The 17592-nt window shown below is 42.5% G+C and overlaps 1 protein-coding gene across 4 annotated transcripts in view; it reads left to right on the forward strand.

Annotated features, from left to right (window-relative positions):
• Positions 1-17592, forward strand: part of LRRFIP1 (LRR binding FLII interacting protein 1) — an 82527-nt gene that overhangs the window by 26478 nt on the left and 38457 nt on the right. For 2 of the 4 annotated variants that reach the window (XM_032210565.1, XM_032210539.1), the window contains exons 3-7: positions 1112-1144; positions 9379-9504; positions 12004-12174; positions 12602-12694; positions 14781-14873. In XM_032210565.1, coding sequence (XP_032066456.1) covers positions 1112-1144; positions 9379-9504; positions 12004-12174; positions 12602-12694; positions 14781-14873 — 516 coding nt within the window. The remainder of the gene's footprint in view (positions 1-1111; positions 1145-9378; positions 9505-12003; positions 12175-12601; positions 12695-14780; positions 14874-17592) is intronic. The other 2 variants (XM_032210547.1, XM_032210557.1) reach the window with 2 other exon arrangements.

A 17592-nucleotide genomic window follows, 5' to 3' on the forward strand; every position in this document is an offset into this window, starting at 1 on the left:
CGCATATTACGAAAATACGTTACAACGTCCTAGGCCCCTGGGTGGGGCCCGACTAGTAACCAATGCCAAATCCGGCGAAACAACTGGCCGCTGTGATACAATTGTATAATAATAATTCCAAAAGCACTGGAATTACATTTAAAACAGTTAAAAATCGACAAAATCACCATCAATCAAATGGAAAAAGCCGCACTGCTTGGATCTGCACGCATATTACGAAAATACGTTACGACGCCCTAGGCCCCTGGATGGGGCCCGACTAGTAACCAATGCCAAATCCGGCGAAACAACTGGCCGCTCTGATACAATTGTATAATAATAATAAGTTAGATTTAGTTAAGTCTTGATTACTAGGGGGTAAAATGATATGATGCAGGATATAGTCAAATAAAGGAAGGATAATGATAATAACAATAACGTATGGGTACAATATAAGGAAGTGAGATGTAAATTGTAAACAGTGATTTGGAAAGAAGGATAGAAAACCTTGTTATTAAATATTATGGATGTTTACCTAGAATAGGACATAAGGATTCAGTGTCATTGGGGGATTTTAGAAATAGTAAATGAAATGCCAGTATGTGGTTATGTATTAAATCTTGGTATACTTTATGATGAAGGACGTTTAAACAACTATAGTCAAATGAAAATGGAGGTATGATGATGGTAACATGTATAAATATCTGAGCTAAAATACTTGAGTTAATATGAATTATGCTCGATGACTGTGGAAGAGATGCACAGAAGTCTTTTTGTAACCAACTGATACACTTTCCACAGTATGTAAAGAAGGAGGATTTTATGTGTTGTGTTTGTTTTGAAAATTAAAAATAAAAGAAAACTTTAATAAAAAAAAAAGAAAAGAAATACACGCTGGTTGCCACGTGCCTGACTTGTGGTCAAGTGATGGTTGGAATACTATGACTGCCATAAATGTAAGGATTGGCTGCCCGTCACTTGAATGACCAGTGCATTCGAATTTTAAATGGTCACTAACTAAAAGGTTGTAAGTCAAGAATTATGATTCTTTGAACATATCTTCAAATGAAGCAGTTCATGGGCTTGCCACCTTATTGTCAAATTAAGTTTTCTTTTTTCTTATTTGCTCTAGGTTGAAGAAAGGCCTGAAAAAGACTTTGAGAAGGTAAGCGATATGTGTTAAGATTGAGTGTATATTAACATGTACTATTTTATATTAATAATTCTCAGTATCCTGATAACACCAATTCAACCGAATGATCCCATGTGCTAAAAAGTCTATCTTTCTTTGACCTAAAATGGAATAAATTATTTTTCTGACTCAGACTGCCAATGGAAAAGTACAAATAGCAATATACTCATTCGTAATTGTCCTCTACAAGGAAAGAAGTAAAGCTGTGGAACCCCTGAAATAAATTCCTTGCTTCATCAAATAGTTGGTCTGATAATTCCAAGCTGGGTATGTTCCATGTTGCATTACAACTCTTTGGCAACAATTCAGAACAGAACCAAATGCGAAATGTTTTGAATGTTCCATCGTAGGGAATAATAGAAATTTGAAAAAAAGCGTAATTGTCTCAGTCAACTTAGGCCCAGTGGCAGCTGCCTGTGATATATGCTTAAATGACTTCAGCTCCTCCTCAAGCCGAGTCCCAGCCAGTAGCATCAAAGATGAAAATAGTTGTTGGTCTTTTACTGGTGTTCCCCCCAAGCCCCCCCTCCCCCCCAAAAAAGGCTTAATCATAAAGCAGATTAGTCAAAGGGCTCAAACCTTGCACAATACATGAAGCAACGTTCCTCAAAAGAGCATAATTTCAATTTGGATTAAAAACGAAGGGAATAGAATGAAATATAGTTCTTAGAAAACAGCATTTAATGCTTGAACCAGGCATTTTGGAAATATTTCTGAACCCTTTGCACATTCCTACTCTAAATAACTATTGGGTGTTTTGTTTGTTTTGTTTTGTGTTTTGTTTTGGCTTCTTCCTAATAGAGGAAATCGTCATGAGATGACACTAGGAAGGTTTAATGAGTAGGGAAGCCAGTGGCTGTGAGCTGGCTTATTGTAATGTCTAAACATGCCATCTAATATTTAGAAATGTGATTTAGTGAATTTGTTAATAATACTATTGATGTTCTGCTGTGGTATTTTTGTTAGCTTTGTGTTACAATTTATAACATAGTCAGTTTTGCTTGAGTCAACAATGACAATGTTTTAATGTCCTTTCCCATTTATTTGTTTGAAAGACTAAGCCTGACAATACATTTTGACACCCATTGGATAAGAATATTTCATTTGTTGCTGGCTGAAGCATATATATATATGTTTAGCATGCCCTTAAAGTAAAAGAAGTAGTAACTGAAGGTACAGAGCCACTAGAAGAGTAGAATATCTTATACATGGAATGGTTTACAACAGGGGTCGCAATCTTTCGGACCTCAGGGACCACTAAATTCATAATTTTAAATCCTGCAGGCCACTAATATCTGCCTAGGGACTGGCTGGGTGGGCATGGCAAGGTGCTCATGTGACTGGGTGGGTGTGACCAACTTGATGTCACTCACACCGGGGGGCGCCTTGCCAGCCTTGTCACTCCTTGCCTGCCCACCCGGGCTCCTTAGGGCCCCAACAGGCAGCCGTTGTTGGAGCTAAGCAGCCACCGTGAGAAAGAGTTGGCAAAACAGCTCAGTTCAGATTGGATCTGACCAAGAAGGAGGCTCAGCAGAAGCACCTCGCTGAGGACTAGGAGCGTAGGCTTTCCAAGCAGAGGGAAGAACTGCAGGAGAGCAAGGCCAGGTGCCGGTGCCTGGAGGCTCAGTGGGCTGAGATGGTCAGCCAGTTCCAGGCCATAATTCAGTCCCACTGGAACGAGGCCCTCCGGCTCTTTGCCACCAGTGGTGCTTCCATCCAGCCTTCGCCCAAAGCCCCACGCCAGAAGGCTGAAGGAGACCCCAAGTCAGAATTTCTGCCCCATTCCGACCCGTACAAAAAGACCCCAAAGGGGGGAACTCTGCAGCAACAGAAATGTCCATTGCACGCATCTGGCCCAGCGGCTGCAGTTTGAGGACCCCTGATTTACTGCAATATAAACATTGCAAATAGTTTTGTCTCACGGACCCCCCAGTGGTCCACGGACCCCCAGTTGGTGACCATTGGTTTACAATGTAGTTTTCAACAACTCAGAAGGAATGTTACAGGTAGTCCTCAAGAAATGTCAGACCACTTAGTGACTGTTCAAAGTTATGACCGATACCCCCAAAGTACATACAACCGTGTTTCAAAATTATGACAGCTGCAGTGCCTCCATAGTCATTTATAACAAACAATGGGGATGATATATGCCCCTCCTCTCCCCCCCCCCCCAATCCTGCCCCAGTGGGCCTTTGCAGCACTTGGGCTCTTGGAAGCAGCTGCCATTTTCAGTGCCCCCCAACGGAGTCTTTTGGAAATTGGCTGAAGGTTTACGAGCTTTCTGCTCCTGTCCACTTGCTCTTGGGAGGGCTGCAAATTTCTCCGGGTTCTTGCTAGGCTTTAGGAAGCCAATCCCGGCATACAAAGGTGGCAGCTTCAGGACAAACTTCCCAAAACTTTTACCTCACTTTAAATCCCTCCCTCCCACAGAAAGCCACAGTTCTCCATTAAAGAAAACAAAAAAAGCTGGGGGGGGGGAGGGGAGGGGCTTAGTCTTTCTCCCCAACCTCCTATCTGTCACCGGCTAAGTGCACACGCACGCACACACACACACACACACACACACACGAAACAGTTACAAACCTGTACTTACAACAAGCCACAATAACTGTGTCAACACACCTGAATTAATCCAGTTTCCACCAGTCTAGCAGCTTGCGTGAATAAAGAGTTGAGAGGATCCGGCCCAAGAGTGGTGAAATAGTCCTGGCGTCCAGTGGTTGGAAGAGGTGGTTGGCCAGTCAGGGCCATAAGCACGAGGCGAGACAAAGGCAAGACAAGGAGAGTCTTTCTGACACCAGTCCTAACTCAAACCTTTTCTGAAATAAGAACAGTCCAGTGTGTCTCATCTGGGAAGGCAGGACTGCCTCCCCTCGCTTAGCCTTGCTGGCCTCTGCTATTCTTACGCTCTGCTTCACGTGACTTTGCATCGGGAGAAGTTGGCAGTTTGTCTTCCGCATTGTGCAACAACGATAACAGCTGATTGTCTTCCTCATTGCGTATTAGTAGTAGCTGTTTATCCTACCTGGTTGCTGGACCCGCCTCCTCTGCCTGCTCCTTTGTCTGTTCAGCTGATGCCAACTGCTCCCCTTCCAAGGACACTTCGGGAGCCTTTTTCCTGTTGTCATAATCAGATTCAGAAGCCAAAGCCTCAATGACACCCCCCCTCCCCCAAATCAGGTGCTAAAACTAAACTTCCCATCTCTGCTCTCCGATCTCTGTCCCTTTTAGAAACCTTTCCTTGATGCCAAGCTGAAGAGTAGGCGGTGGAATGAGGCATGCAGACATCTTTCTGCAGCTTTTTGTCTCGTGAGGCAGAAAAAATCCAGTTAATAAAATTTAGAACAAAACATGTATAGCAAAACCAAAAGAGGAGAGAAGCCAGTTCCATTTTTTTTTGCTGTTTGTGCCAGGAGAGAAACTGTGTCAAGCCTTTCCCAGCTTGGGCATTTAGGAAAGAAAAGATCCTTGACTTCATTTCTAGTGAAAGGTATATTTTCACTAAAACTAAGTGATGACTGTTTAAGCAAAGCCAGATCTGAGGGTTCCAGCATAAACCTGGTGATTTTTCCCTTCTCCCAGGCCTTCCCCCTACTTGGCCATCATGATAGCGTGCAATGTGGTTCAAATTAGGAGTTTTGATAAAAGTTCTAAAGTTTGGTGCCTTTTTGATGGGCGTTTGAGTTCTCTTCCAAGGGCTGTGTCCTTGGATCTTTCAACCATTGTCTCTGGTTGGCACTTCTGTTTCCTCCCCTCCCCATTCTTTATGGCAGGCTGCCATCAAAGTGAAACAGGGCTGAAGCAGTTTGATGGCAGATGTGGCAGATTCTGCCCCCCCCCCCCAATGCAATTTAGTTCTGAAAGAAAATAAGAGAAATGCTGCCTCCTTCGTACTCAGATGAGAAGCCAAGCTGAGTCCTTGTGGGGAACCAATGGACCTCTGGAACGCCCTCCATAACTTGGCGGTGAATTGAACTTGGAGGTCTGAGATGATCCTCCTGGGTGCTCTGTGCAGGGAATAAATGTGCTTGACAAACATTTTCGGTAGCCTCTTGCGGATAGTATTCCTGAGCAAGCAATGAAATGGGCTTGCTTGGGAAATAAGTCAATCACCGTCCAAATTATTTTATTATCGCTGCTGTCTTGGAGCTCTACGATGAAGTCCATTGCGATCTCTTCCCATGGCCGGCTAGGGTTGGCCAGCCGTTGCAGTAATCCAGGGCGCTCGCCTGGCCATATTTTCATGGTTGCGCAAGTGGCACCGCTTTTTACGCAGTCTTCCACTTCAGCTTTCATTTTTGGCCACCAAAATTGATGCCTGGTGAGGGGGAACGTTTTTAGGAATCCAAAGTGGTCTCCTAGTTCCACCTCATGGCTTTGCTGTAGAACTTCCAGCCTCATGTTTGCAGGAACATACAGTTTGGGTCATTTCCAGGCTAAGCCATCTCTCATCGTCAGGACGTCCTTGCTGTCATTGAGCCAGGGGTCTGCCAGCAGCACCGATGTCATTGCTGCGGTCAACTTGTCAGGACTGAGGTCAGGTGGCCAGTTAGTCTGGGCTCTGGTGGTGACTCGAGCCAGCTTTTGGTGGGGAGGGGGGAGGAGGAGGTGAACCACGCTTTGAGGTTTTTATGGTCAGTCTAGATCTCAAATGGCACATTCCCCCCCCCCTCCAGGAATTGTCTCCGAGTGAGTAGGGCCCACCTGACTGCATACGCCTCTTTCTCCCAAATGGCCCCCCTTCTTTCAGTAACGCTAAGTTTTTTGGAGACGTAAACGCATGGCAAGGGGTGTCCTTCTTCGTTCTTTTTCAACAGCACTGCCGCTACAGCCACATCACTGGCGTCTGACTGGATTATGAATTGCTGTTCTGGATCTCGGGGTGTTGCAGTATGGACTCTTGGGCAAAGAGCTGTTTTAATTTCTGAAATGCTTTTTGACAGTCCATTGCCCATCCAGTAGGTTGGTTGGTTTGCCTTTGGCTTTGTTGAGGAAGACCCTGTTTTTTAACAGTTCAGTCAATAGCAGGGCACCTTCTGCAAAAGCCGGGATGAATTGCCTGTAGAAGTTGGCAAATCCAAGAAAGCTTTGTAGCTCTTTGCGGGTGCATAGGAGTTGCCAGTCTAACACTGCTTTCACTTTTCCTGGGTCCATCTCTATCCCCTTGCTGGAAATGCAATAGCCAAGGTAATCTGGAGAGGTTTTGTGGAATTCACACTTCGATAATTTAGCGTATAGCTTGGCGGCTAGAAGTTTTTCCAGGACCTGTCATACCGTGTCATCAAGGTAAACGAGCACCCATTGGTATATAGGTGCTCATGTAGGACCTCATTTATGCATTGCATGAAGATTGCAGGTGCCCCTTGTAGCCCAAATTTTTTTTTTAGTATTTATTAGAATTTATAGGCCGCCCTTTTCCCTGAGGGGACTCAGGGCGGCTTACATAAAATAAGGCGGGGAGGATACAGACAATAGACACAAACAATACATAGAAGTAAAATAGTAAGCAACATTCAGGATTCCAAATAGCATCCAAAATTAAATCAGAGTCCGAGGCAAAGTATTGCTCAAAGTTCCAATTTATGAAGAGAGCCATGTTGGCACATCTGGGAAAACCCGAATCTGAAAGCTTCCCGGTTTTCCCCACCCAGTTGAGAGTTCAAGATCTTGCCATCCCCACACCCACCAGCCCATCCCACGGTCCAATGTTCCACTGCCATGCTGGCAGCTCCACCCATCCAGTTCTGGTCAGGTGGCAGAGCTACAGAGACAAAGGATGACCTTGGATTCTAGAAAGGAATTTTATTTTGGCTACATAGCCTTTAACTCCATCCCATCCCCCCTCCCGTTTTCCCACGTCGGAAAAGGCATAGTAAAATAATAGAAAGCGTGGCAGGCCAAAGATCCAAGAGGAATATGGCTGCAGTCCTCCTGACAGCCTCATTTTCCAGGCTTCAGGGCTTCCTCTTTTCTGCCCTGAAGGGGCATGGCTGTTCCCTGATGGTGCATCATCCATGGTATTCGCCCGGGTCAATTTCTACTTTGTCAGCCAGGACAAAGATAGAAAGAGAATGTCGGATAGGTCTGAATGCATGGCTTAAATACATTTTGGAGTAATAGTCCAGCTCCCTTACATGTTGGGTTATACAATCTTTTGGCTACTCAGCAAACAATTTCCAGATAAAAAAATCACCTTGCGGAATTCACCTCATCCTCTTTCACCATAAGAGGACATAAGAGGACCATACCAAGACAATCAATCCCATTATGACAGTTTCCTGGAACTGAGACTGGCTGATTCCAGTAATGCCAGGCTGACCTGGCCTGGAATTTCTCAATCAACTTTATAGTCTTGTTTTCCCCCTAAGTGAATCTTTTACATAAGATCTTATTTTAATGTGTTACAAAGGTGCTGCTTGAGTGATGAAAAGTGTGAATATGGAGTCACTCAGGTTCTTTTCTTTTACAAGAATAAGCCCATTTCTCACACACTTATGCACAGATACATAGTTAGAACGTTAGTTTTAAGTGTGAAAACCAAGCTTTTAAAGTGTAACCATGTTGTACCAAGACAAGCTAAGACTTATATCTGAGTTAAAGTGCCCAGAATCTCAAAGCAGTGATTTCAAGAACAAAGAATCACAGGTTGAACAGTTTATCTGTAACAGAAAAGAAGCTTTTAAAAGCGAGGGCAAGGCGGGGAAAAAGTTATGGTGCTCCTGCCCTCCAGAGTAACTGAATTGCTTTTATAATTGATTTTTGAGAGCAAGTTCTTTTTATTTTCTCAGGATTTGGGGGATTTTTTTAGCATTTTTATAACTCTTGCTGGTATTTCTATTTTGTATTGTCTTATTTATTATATTTGTATTGCCATTATTATAGCTTCTACTGGTTTCTGCAGTTGTGCTCTTTAAAAATGTTGCTTTAATACTGTGCAAACAGAGCAGGATACTAAGGAGTAAATCATTTGTGTAATTGGTTTTATTTGTATGGTGCCCGGTCATTTCAAGTCAGATTGGATACGGAGATAGGTAGGCAGGCAGGCAAGCAGGGAGTGTGTGTGTGTGTGTGAGAGAGAGACTGAGAGAGGGAGGGAGGGAGGGAGGAATGGAGAGAGAGGGAGAGGGAGAGAGGGAGGGGGGTGTCTGGGAACTTCAAGCCAGGCGCCCTCTGCCACCCCTGCCCCTCCCACCCCTGCTGGCAGCTCTGGGCTGGACAGTGGTTCAGCTTTCCCGGTTGGGCACCATCCCTGACACCCCCCCCCACCTGCGCTTCCTCCTGCGGCTGGTGGCAGAGAGGAAGGTGAGCCGGGGCTGCAGCCACTCAGCCCCCTCCTCCAGCCTACATCTGGCCCCCTCTTCCCAGACTCAATGGCGGGATCAGCTGGTTTGTCGAACTGCAGAAAAAGTTAGTTAGCGGTTCAGGTGAACTGGTGCGAATCGGCTGAATCCCGCCACTGCCCTTCCCTAGCTCCTCCTATCCTGCTCGCTATTCTTTATGGCATGCTGCTATCAAAGCAAAACGGGATTGAAGTGGCTCGATGGGGGGAGATCTGTTTGTTGACTCCTTCTGGGAACTATTTAGGACTTTCCTTTAAGTCCCAGCTGGGTCATTCAGGCAGTCAACAAGCAACAAAACAGTTTTTCAAGGACCCAGCACATCTCTCATTTGTTGCTCATGTGCTGTAGCTGGCTAAAGTTTGGCAGGTGATTTTTTCTCTGCAGGAAAGCTATGGAAAACTAGGGAAATGGTCCTTTTTGTCCCAGAAAGGCAGGGCACCTTCATAGGAGGGCAGATTTAGGAAAGGCGCGCATGCACAGTTTTCCTTCCCCATTGTTTCTTGCTGGCAAGTCAGTTGTGCAGTGGGTCAGCACGCAAGGCACGCAAGGGAGGGGAAATAGAACATGGGGTATCTTGGGGTGAGGGAGTCCCAAGACAGGTGGGTGCCTGTGCCTGAACTAGGCTCCCCAGGATCTCTCCCACCCCTGAACTTTACTTAATGACCTGTACATTTGTTTAACTAATACGCTGGGGAGAGCAGGGATGACTGGTGTTTACATGAGGCAAATCCATTTAACATTCTTCTGACTCTGAAGGCTTCATTATGGTCATAACTGAAGGACTACCTGTAAAAATGTATAATAAACTGTCTCGTAAACATCACTTATATAATGTGAGCGTGTGTGTGTGTGTGTGTGTAATTGCAGGGAATCCAAACTGCATCAAGCTTGTCAGCAGCTACCTTGGCCTCCCTAGGTGGAACCTTCTCTCGCAGAGGCAGTGGGGATACCTCTATCTCAACTGATACGGAAGCATCTGTTAGAGAAATTAAGGTAAGGCCTTTGTTAACGGTGAAAGGCTTTGTCTTGTTTCCCAGTGCAGGGTGTCTTATCACAGTTTGCGGTCTGAGCTTCCACCCATTGCTTCTTGTCTGCCCTCTGATGTTTTGGAGAATAAGTTGACCACCCTCTATTGTGAGCCGCCCGGAGTCCTTCGGGAGTGGGCGGCATACAAGACAAATAAATACAAATAGTCCCTGTGATAGTCCCTCAAGTACAGGAAAACAGCTATCAGGTCACCATTAATCCTTCTGTTTGATAGCTAGACTTACCTAGTTCCCTTAATTGTTCATCATAACCTTTAGCCTCCAGAGCCCTTATTGTATTTGTTGCTCTTCTCCGCACACTTTCTATGGTCTCAAGATCTTTGTTGTATTGTGGAGACCAGAACTGACTGCAGTATTCAAAGTGTGGACTCGTTAGTGCAGTATAAGATGGCACTATCATTATACTTAAACGGTCGTCCATCAGGACACCTTGATCCTTCTCACAGATACTCTTGGTTGAGCCAGATGCTGTCAATTCTACATCTATATATTTGATTTTTCTGCCTAAGTGCAGGACATTATTTTTCTCATTACTGAACTGCATTTTGTGGGATAGAGCCCAATGCCTAAGTCTGTCAGGATGTTTCTGAATCTTGAGTCTACTTTCTAGCAATTATTTCCAGCTTGATGTCATTTGCAAATTTGATGAGTTTCCTTTCTGTTTAAAAAAGCCTCTAAAAAGCGCCCTCTACTGTGAGGCAGGAGAACTGCATGCCTTATCTAGTCTGACTTTTTAGGTGTTTTCGGATCACTCGAGCAGAGTTAAGCGAGGGTCAAAAGCCTAAAAAAATCCCGAGGTAGGTGAGGCACACAGTTCTCCTGCCTCATACTAGAGGGCGCTCGTTCTTCCTGTGACTCAGCTCTTCCCTTTTTCTTCCCTTCTCACTTGCGATAAAGTGACAATAAAGGGAGAGCGCAGAGATGTACCTTCATCTCTTCATTGATTTCCCTTTTTACAGGATGAGCCAGCTTCCTGTTTCTTTTATTTTCTGGAGGTCTCACTTCTTTCTCCATTTCTGACATTTTTTTTAAAAAAAATTTGTTTGGTGTGCGTGTGTGTGTGGCGCACACGCATGTGTGTATGTATCTACCTTGGTGGAGATGAAATGGCTGCTGGTATTAGTTGGGAAAAAGCTTTCGGGGGAAGGTTGTGGAGAGGAAGGGACCGCGGCTCACGCTGATCTAAGTCTAGCGCTGAGGAGTCTCCTGCACAGCGTGGCTCTTCTCCGCAGCGGAGCGGAAGGAGTTGCTGTCTCCGCCACCGTGATCCTGGGGTATTTTGCTTGCACACTCAAGAAAGAGATGAAAGAGAAAAGGGGAGAAAGAGAGAGAGAGATAGAGAGAAATGAAAGAGAGCTGAAGGAAGAGAAAGAGGGAAACAAATCGGGGGGAAAGAAAGGAAGAAAAAAGAAAGAAAGAAACTAATTTTCTCAGACCTATGATGAAAGCAATGGCAAGCTAGATCTCTTGCCAAGAAAACTGCAGTTTGCCAGAAGGCACAAATTGGAAGCAAGTCTGATTTTTAAAAAAGAAAATAACAGAGATGGCAAAAAATGCATCTGAAAATAAGATTATTTATAATTTTGGATAACGTATTATATTGTCAAACTCAAAAGGTTTTTGATACTTAATTGTCATCATCATCATCATCATCATCATCATCATCACCTCTCTCTCTCTCTCTCTCTCCTCCCCCCCTCAGAGGGACTGTCGTTCCTTGTGGAAAACAAAACAAGGAACTCCTCGGTTCCTTGCTCCCCCCCAAATCTCTTTTTTTGTTGTTGTTGGCCACTGGTGGTCACCATATATGGTCCTCGGTGATACGCTCTTGCCCGCCACCCCTTCGAAACGCACAAGGACGGGACAAAACGGCACGGATCCTTTTATTAAAACCTCCTGTATTACAAAGCCATTTTAATAAAAAGATTGTGATGACATCAGTGCCTCACCAGCCATAAACCTCACCTCACGTCACTACATACATACATACATACATACATACATACTAAAATATTGGTGTTTGTATGGCAGTGTTGAAGTTCAGAGGATTTAGGTTTTTTCCTTTAAAAAAAACAATGCATTTGTAAATATATAAGACAATGTCAAGAATGCTTCACTAAGTTCAATCACTCAATTAAATTATGTTGCATTTTAAATGTCTAATATGCTAACATATCCTTGAAATTCAGTTGGTATGATTAGTTTGTGAGTATACAAATGCTGCTTTAGTTTAGCTTAGTTAATTAAGTGTGAAATCATTCAGAAAAGTTTTAAGTGGAAGCCATTACCTTGTGACATACCCTATTCTGATACTTCTATAACAAACTAGATCAAATAGGATACTTTGCAAGAAAGTTTGTCCGTCTTGCCTGTGATACATCACCTATTAGATTTAGGCCCGATAAATAAATTGAAAATATTCCTTTGAATTTTTCTTTATCTTTAGGACTCTTCTGATGAAGTTGAAGAAAAATATAAGAAAGCTATGGTTTCAAATGCTCAATTAGATAATGAGAAAACAAATTTTATGTACCAAGTAGAAACCCTACAGGATGCATTATTGGAACTAGAGGAGCAGCTTGCAGAATCTAAGAGGCAATTTGAAGAAAAAAACAAAGTAAGTAGTAATAAATCTTCATAGTGTCTTTATCAGCTGTATGGTTGAAGAAAACACCCTATGAAAGCTCTAGATTTTAGGCAAAAATTGTTAAAATACTCTTTTCCTAAATGAATATTATTTTGATGGTAATATTGAGGGAACTGTTGACTAAATATAAAGGTGAGATTCATTTCCATTCCCTTATCCCCAGGGTATGCTTCTCCAGGTAAATCCTATGAGTATGGCCTCACTATGCAAAAGATTATGTCTAGGCCATGATAGAGAGCATATAGTGGCATAAATTCATGAGTGGCGTAGAACAGAAATCTAATAAAATACGTGACTTAGCATATAGAGTGAGTAAAAACAAAACGTGCCCGAATAAAAGCATTTTGAGTACAGATGCAACACAATATTGTCTAATTATAAAATGCTCATTTTGTAGGATTTTGAGAGGGAAAAACATGCTCATGCTACATTGAAATTCCAGTTCATGGAACTCAAAGAGGCTCTGAAACAAAAAGAAGAACTGCTTGCTGTAAGTACACAAATGCGTGTAAATAACAGACTTTTGTCATTATATCAGAAGGTAGCGTTTTGCTCCCTACCCACAAACGAGTATTTTGAGACTGCACGAATAAAATTCACTGACAAAAGTGATTCTCCTTGTGATATTCTTCAACTTTGTTAATACTTTAAAAATCAAAATGGGTGCTCTGAATCTGTGTGAATTCCTGTGTGTCTGTGTGTGTGTGTGTGTGTGTGACCTCCTTGTACCCTTTGCCGCTTCTTGTTCACCCCCAGGGTTTCTCCCCCAGTCATTCACCTCTACTATTTCACCTCTGCTATTAGGACCATAGCTGTTTGCCCTAGGCCCGGGATGGTGAACGCGAGGCGTTGCCCTGTCAGCTTTATAGGAGCCTGGGGAGGGTGAAAAAAGCCTCCCCCCCCCAGAGGCCTTCCGGAGGCTTCAGGAGCTTCCATGAAGCCTCTGGAGCGCAAAAAAACCCGGCCCTATGCACAAACAGGAAGTTAGGGAACGGACTTCCGGTTTGCTCATAGGGTCAATTTAAACCCTCTGGAGGTTTCAGGGACCTTCAGGAGGATCCCAGAAGCCTCCGGAGGACTAAAAACCACCCTATGAGCAAACTGGAACTTCTGGTTTGCTCGGAGGGTTGTATTTTGCCCTTTGGAGGCTTCAGGGAAGCCTCCCGAAGGTCCCTGAAGCCTCTGGAGGGCCTCTGGGGGGCGGGGAGGCTATTTTCACCCTCCCCAGGCTCCTATAAAGCCTCTGGAGCCTGGGGTGGGTAAAAAAAAGCATGGAAAGATGGGGGGGGGCGCCTCTCTTGCGTGCATGTACACGGGGGGGGGGGGGGTGTCACACATTGCATTATTGGTGCGATATCCTTTTTGCCCAGTAGGTGTCTCCTTTGTGTCTTGTCTCTGCTCCAAAAATGCATTGTCGGTGTCCAAAAACAAAGGGGAAAGCCATTTTGTCTCTATGTTTTATCCAGTTTTCCCCAGCACAATCCAATTCTTTTATACAATCCCACAAAAATCTCCAGTCCAAAGCTCCTTTTTCAGTTTGTCTCTCCTTTGGTCTTCTATCCTTGTGGATCCTAAAGATACCCCACAATTTCCCTGTGCCGCTTCTGTAATGGGGGTGGGGGGGGGGAGAAACGTCCACCCTCCTTCTGTCTGGAGACCCTCCTTCTCTTAAATCCACTAGGGTCTTCACACAGAACTGCTCCCCTTTCCTTCCACTCATTCTGCAGAAGTCAGAATTAAATTTTCAGCCAGCTCCGGTCTACTGTTGTTCCACTTTGCCACTGTTTGCATCAGCCAGCTGTCAGCTCTACGGTTCTGCCATTACAAGCCGTCTTCTTCCCCATCCATTTTTGTGAAAGCTTTCTCCGTCTTCTGACATGGGCTGCTACCCAGATACACTCAACAGAAGGTTGTCCTTCTTCTCCCACTGCCCCCCCCCCCCACACACACACCAAGACTGCTTCGACTTCGATAAGCCCACTGGACAGCTGGAAATCGCAGAGCGCCCACCTGCACACCCGCTTGGGCTGACAGCTAGCCCTGCATTGTTGATGGATATTAACAAACTAGTACATATTCAGAGGAGAACAAGCGAGAGGTCTGGAAGACAAAAATTAAACTTATGGGGTGTACTTTGAGATGTTGGGTACATTTAGCCTGAAAATAGAAGAGATACGTAGCTGTCTTCAAGTTATGTGAAGGGCTGTCGTATAGAAGAAGAAGGATAGAATTGTTCAGGTGTGTTCCATGACAAAACAGTGGGTTTTAAAGCAAAAGAGCTCTTCAATAGATAATTTATTGCTATCACTTTTATATTTGCTTCATCACTAATGTATTGTTTGGCCATCTGTTGGGGATACTGTAGATATTGGGAAATTGGAAAGTCTGTAGAACTGTATATTATCTTGAAATATTTTGAGATTTGAATGTAAATCCATGCATTTGAATGTACAGACATTTGGCTTTATTTCATGCATCCTTTTATTTAATTGTTCTTTGTGAATGTTGCAGCCTTGAATGTTCACCTTCTCATTAACTATCTTCTCTGATTTCTATCTTCTTGTTTTACATCTTAGGAAATCCGACAACTGCAACAAAAACAAGAGGGTTTTGTCAGTGAAATAACTGATCTTCAAGAGACAATAGAATGGAAAGAAAAAAAGATAGGGGTAGGGTTTTTGTAGCATTGTTTTTTCCCCCCCCAAGTTTTCAATGTTCTGTTTTAAATTCACATTCTGAATTAAAATGGGTCAGGATCAGAAGAATTTATTAGACTTCTACAGAACATCAAGCTTGCAGATAGATAGGCTATAATCTGTATTTTTTACTCAAAGTGCTCCCAAATTTTCAATTTCAATTAGGTTTGATTCCAAAATCCATTTGAATAAACCCAAGGATAAATTGAGAATGAAACCTGCAGTTTTATAATACTAAATACTAAGTACTAAGATAGGTACTAAGGTAAATTTGATGATGATAATTCCCACCCAAAAACAGATTTCGGAATAAAAATATAGTACTTCATATTGGCACAATGAAACTGGGTGGGCCAATTTTATTTGGGAGCCAGTTGGTTAAGGCACCAGATTAAAAACCAGAATATGGTGAATTTTAGTCCTACCTTAGGCACAAAGCCAGCTGGGTGATCTTGGGCTAATCATTCTCTTCCCTAGCAAGCAGTTAGGGGGCAAACCCCTTCTAACCAAATTGCCCTTGCCAGGAATCAAAAAATCAATGCCGAGTGGCTTCCCACTTTAGCGGGGTGGGGCCAGGGCTTGGATGCACGGCTTTTCCATGGCCACACCAGTTCTTTGGTTTGGCTTCCCAGTGGACACCCAGCTGCCTTTTAGAAACAGTTGAAAACTAAGCTCTTCCAGAGGAATTTTTTTTTGGCATGATCCCATCTTGGCTGGGCTATAATTTGGCTTTGTTATTTATTTATTTTCTATATTTTTAAATAATGTATAGATGTTTCTATTTGGATGTTTTTATTGTTTATTATTTCTATTTTTAAACTGATAAGAATTTGGGACTTTGGTGGTCTAAAAATGTGGTAAATAAATTAGGGAAAATGGTAGAGTAAGATATGAGTTGTAGTTGAAAAATGCCTTTGAAAAAAATGCAGTGATATTTGCATCTTTATATAATATAGGAAATAGCCAGTATAAAAACCAATTTAACGGTTAAAGGATCAGGCTAGAAACTGATCTAGGCTCAGAGATAAGGCTAGTAACAGAGGCTAGAAACCAGAGTCAGACTAGAACCGTCCTGCCTTGGGCACAGATCTAGCTGGGTGACCTTGGGTCAGTTACTTCCCTTTCAGCCGTAGGAAGAAGGCGAACCTTCTTGCCAAGATAAACCCGTCCAGTCAGTGTCCAAGAATCAGGCGTGTATTTCTTGCAGATTGATATTAACTTTATTTTTTTTAAATAAAAGATATATATTGTCTTAAAATTTCAGAAACTCTGAAGAAATTAAAAACAAAATGTAGTGAAAATCATTATATTATTTCTGACATTTTAAATAGCCTACATATGTACATTTTTTTTTTGGGGGGGGGAGTTCCTTCATAATACAATATTGTTTTCCAGAAAAAAACCAACATAAAAATTTAACAGAGCTTCCAATGAGACTTACTTACTTACTATCTTTCTTTCTTTCTTTCTTTCTTTCTTTCTTTCTTTCTTTCTTTCTTTCTTTCTTATTTTTTAAAGACTTCAAGTACTCTTGGTAATTCTTTCAAATGTACCTTTGGAGCTAAAGAGTTAGAAAATGTTTTATTATGCCTTTATTAAAAAAAAAACCTTTAAAAAACTGCTGCTAGATGTGTGGTGAGATGCTGCCCTCTCCCATGAAAAAAGCAGACTGTTTTTAACTTGGTGTGGTTTCTGAAGACAGCCATGTGGGTGCAGAGTGTACGGATGTGTCAGAGAGATAAGTTAGGCATGAAGGGAGTGGGAGAGTATTGTGCCAAGTATGCAGAGCAAGGATAAAGAGAGAGAGACTGATTTGTGGCTAGACACGACATAGGTGAGGGTTGCACAGATGTTTCTAGGAAGTGCCATTTGGATCACAGTTATAACTAAGGTGACCAGATTTTCAGATTGGTAAAGAGGGACACCTTTAACCGGGGGGGGGGGAGGACGGGGGGGGGGGGCTTAATTAAAAATTTTATACGGAGCAACAAAAAATTTCATATAACGCAAAAATAGTATTGTAATTTTTTTAAATTTCAAGATAACTACAATTTACAAATATAAATTGTAACTCTTGCCAAACATCAACATTTTGAACACGTGACCATGAGGATGCTGCAACGGTCGCTAAGTGTGAAAAATGGTCATCAGTCACTTTTTTCAATGCCATTGTAACTTTGGTCACTATACCACCTTTCTTGCCACAGTTCTTAAGTGAATAACTGCAGCTGGTATTTTGTATTTTGTATAGAATCTTTTTTTAAATAGTCTAAGACAATTTAAAAAAAGAATCCACACAGAATAAATTGAAGTAAAACATTTCAAAGTATTGTGCATAGAATTTTTAAAAATGGTTTCACTTCAATTTATTTTGGATAGAATCTTTTTTTTAAATAGTCTAAGACAATTTAAAAAAAGAATCCACACAGAATAAAACTTTAAAAAAATCCTATGCACAATAAATACAATATTATTTTAAAATACATTAAAAAATAAAAGAAAAAAAACCAGTTCACTTACCAGCAGGCACAAGTGAGCACTCCAAGTCAATCCTGAATGATATAGATGTTAATACAAAGAACTGAGCAAATTAAAATGGTGAAATTAGTCAGGGAAATATTTTTCAAAGAAACTTTGCCACCATTTTTTTCCACACGAGCCGACCTCCAACCTCCGTGCCCCTCCCCTCCGG

The sequence above is a fragment of the Thamnophis elegans genome, chromosome 1, assembly GCF_009769535.1.
Source record: "Thamnophis elegans isolate rThaEle1 chromosome 1, rThaEle1.pri, whole genome shotgun sequence".
Lineage (NCBI taxonomy): Eukaryota > Metazoa > Chordata > Lepidosauria > Squamata > Colubridae > Thamnophis > Thamnophis elegans.